This window comes from Chrysochloris asiatica, unplaced genomic scaffold (genome assembly GCF_000296735.1).
Source record: "Chrysochloris asiatica unplaced genomic scaffold, ChrAsi1.0 scaffold00704, whole genome shotgun sequence".
In the NCBI taxonomy this organism is placed as follows: Eukaryota; Metazoa; Chordata; class Mammalia; order Afrosoricida; family Chrysochloridae; genus Chrysochloris; species Chrysochloris asiatica.
The window spans coordinates 23,680-24,852 of record NW_006409222.1 but is presented as its reverse complement, the minus strand read 5'-3'; the positions used below and the strand labels follow the sequence as shown (position 1 = coordinate 24,852).

The 1,173-nt window shown below is 43.6% G+C and overlaps 1 protein-coding gene across 1 annotated transcript; it reads left to right on the top strand.

Annotated features, from left to right (window-relative positions):
* The first annotated feature begins 203 nt into the window (after positions 1-203).
* LOC102840208 (DPY30 domain-containing protein 2-like) lies at positions 204-1,051 on the top strand. The gene is made up of 2 exons (XM_006877956.1): positions 204-347; positions 911-1,051. The coding sequence occupies exons 1-2, from the start codon at positions 204-206 to the stop codon at positions 1,049-1,051; spliced, it is 285 nt and encodes a 94-aa protein (XP_006878018.1).
* Positions 1,052-1,173: the final 122 nt, after the last annotated feature.

Below are 1,173 nucleotides of genomic sequence, written 5' to 3'. Positions count from 1 at the left end.
AACCTTTAGGAAAAACCTCACTTGAATATAAAACTAATAACAACTCTGTCTTTGTTGATTCTTCTGGGGCAGGGTAAGATCTAGACACAGCTCACGTCTATGCTGAAATGAATCTGAGTTGGTTAGAATGTGTCCATTTCTTAACTTAGATAGGATTTCTAAAGTAATGGGACTCTGCCTGGATGTTTCTTAGTTCTCCCAGGATGGAAACCGAGTTCCTGAAGAAATGCTTTGGAAACTGTCTAGCCCAGGCACTGGTGGAATTTGTAAAGATTCGACCCAATGACCCAATAGAGTACTTGGCTCACTGGTTTTATCATTACCGGAAAACCACAATGGCAAAAGAGGTATGTGTTTGCGCCCAAACCACCTTAGAGAGCTTCCCGGTTTCCCTAGAGTAATTCTGGAGCTGCCAGGGGAATTTCTTGGTTTGGGTCCTTATATCCCTCACAGGTCCTGGTATGATACTGTAAGATAAACACTGGACTGTTAACCAAAAGGTCAGCAGTTCAAACCCACCAGCCAAATATTGGAAACCCTACACAGGGTCACTGTGCGTCCAAACAAACTCCATGACCCTTATCAACAAGAAAATCCCTGAAATGTGGGCCCACTAGGGACTACAGAGAAAAATCATCCTATTGGGTGTGTGGAGTAAACACTGGTAAAGCTAACCATAAGGTTGGAAGTTCAAACCCAACAGCCACTCTTTGGAATCCCTATACACGGTCGCTGTGAGTCATCACTGATTTAACATTACTTAACAAGAAGCAGCAGCAGTAGAGTAAAGCTAGTTACGGGAGCAAACTCAGCAGACCTGGAGGGCCTAGGATCTAGCAGCAGGGAGAGTGAGCTCTTTTGTCCATGTCACCTAGATGCGGAACTGATGTAACTCCATCACCTCACCTAGAATACAACAGAGAAGATTCAGCTGAAGGAGGAACATTATAAGAGCTTCAAAGAAGCAGAATTGATAGACATGCTGAAGCAAGACAAAAATCATATTCAACAGAAATGTGAAAAATGCCTCAAGGTAGGAAGGAAGAAATGAATACTGTGTACACATGTCACAGAAGTGGAGACCAGGAAATCCACAAGTCAGCCTACCACAGTGTAATGCACAGAAGTCTACTTTTTCCTCCACACTCCTATGTTGTTAGCTGCCCCTGAGTC

Coding starts and splice junctions, on each gene's coding strand:
- LOC102840208 (XM_006877956.1), top strand. CDS start 204: ATGGAAACCGAGTTCCTGAAGAAATGCTTTGGAAACTGTCTAGCCCAG. Junction 348..910: donor AAACCACAATGGCAAAAGAG/GTATGTGTTTGC, acceptor CACCTCACCTAG/AATACAACAGAGAAGATTCA.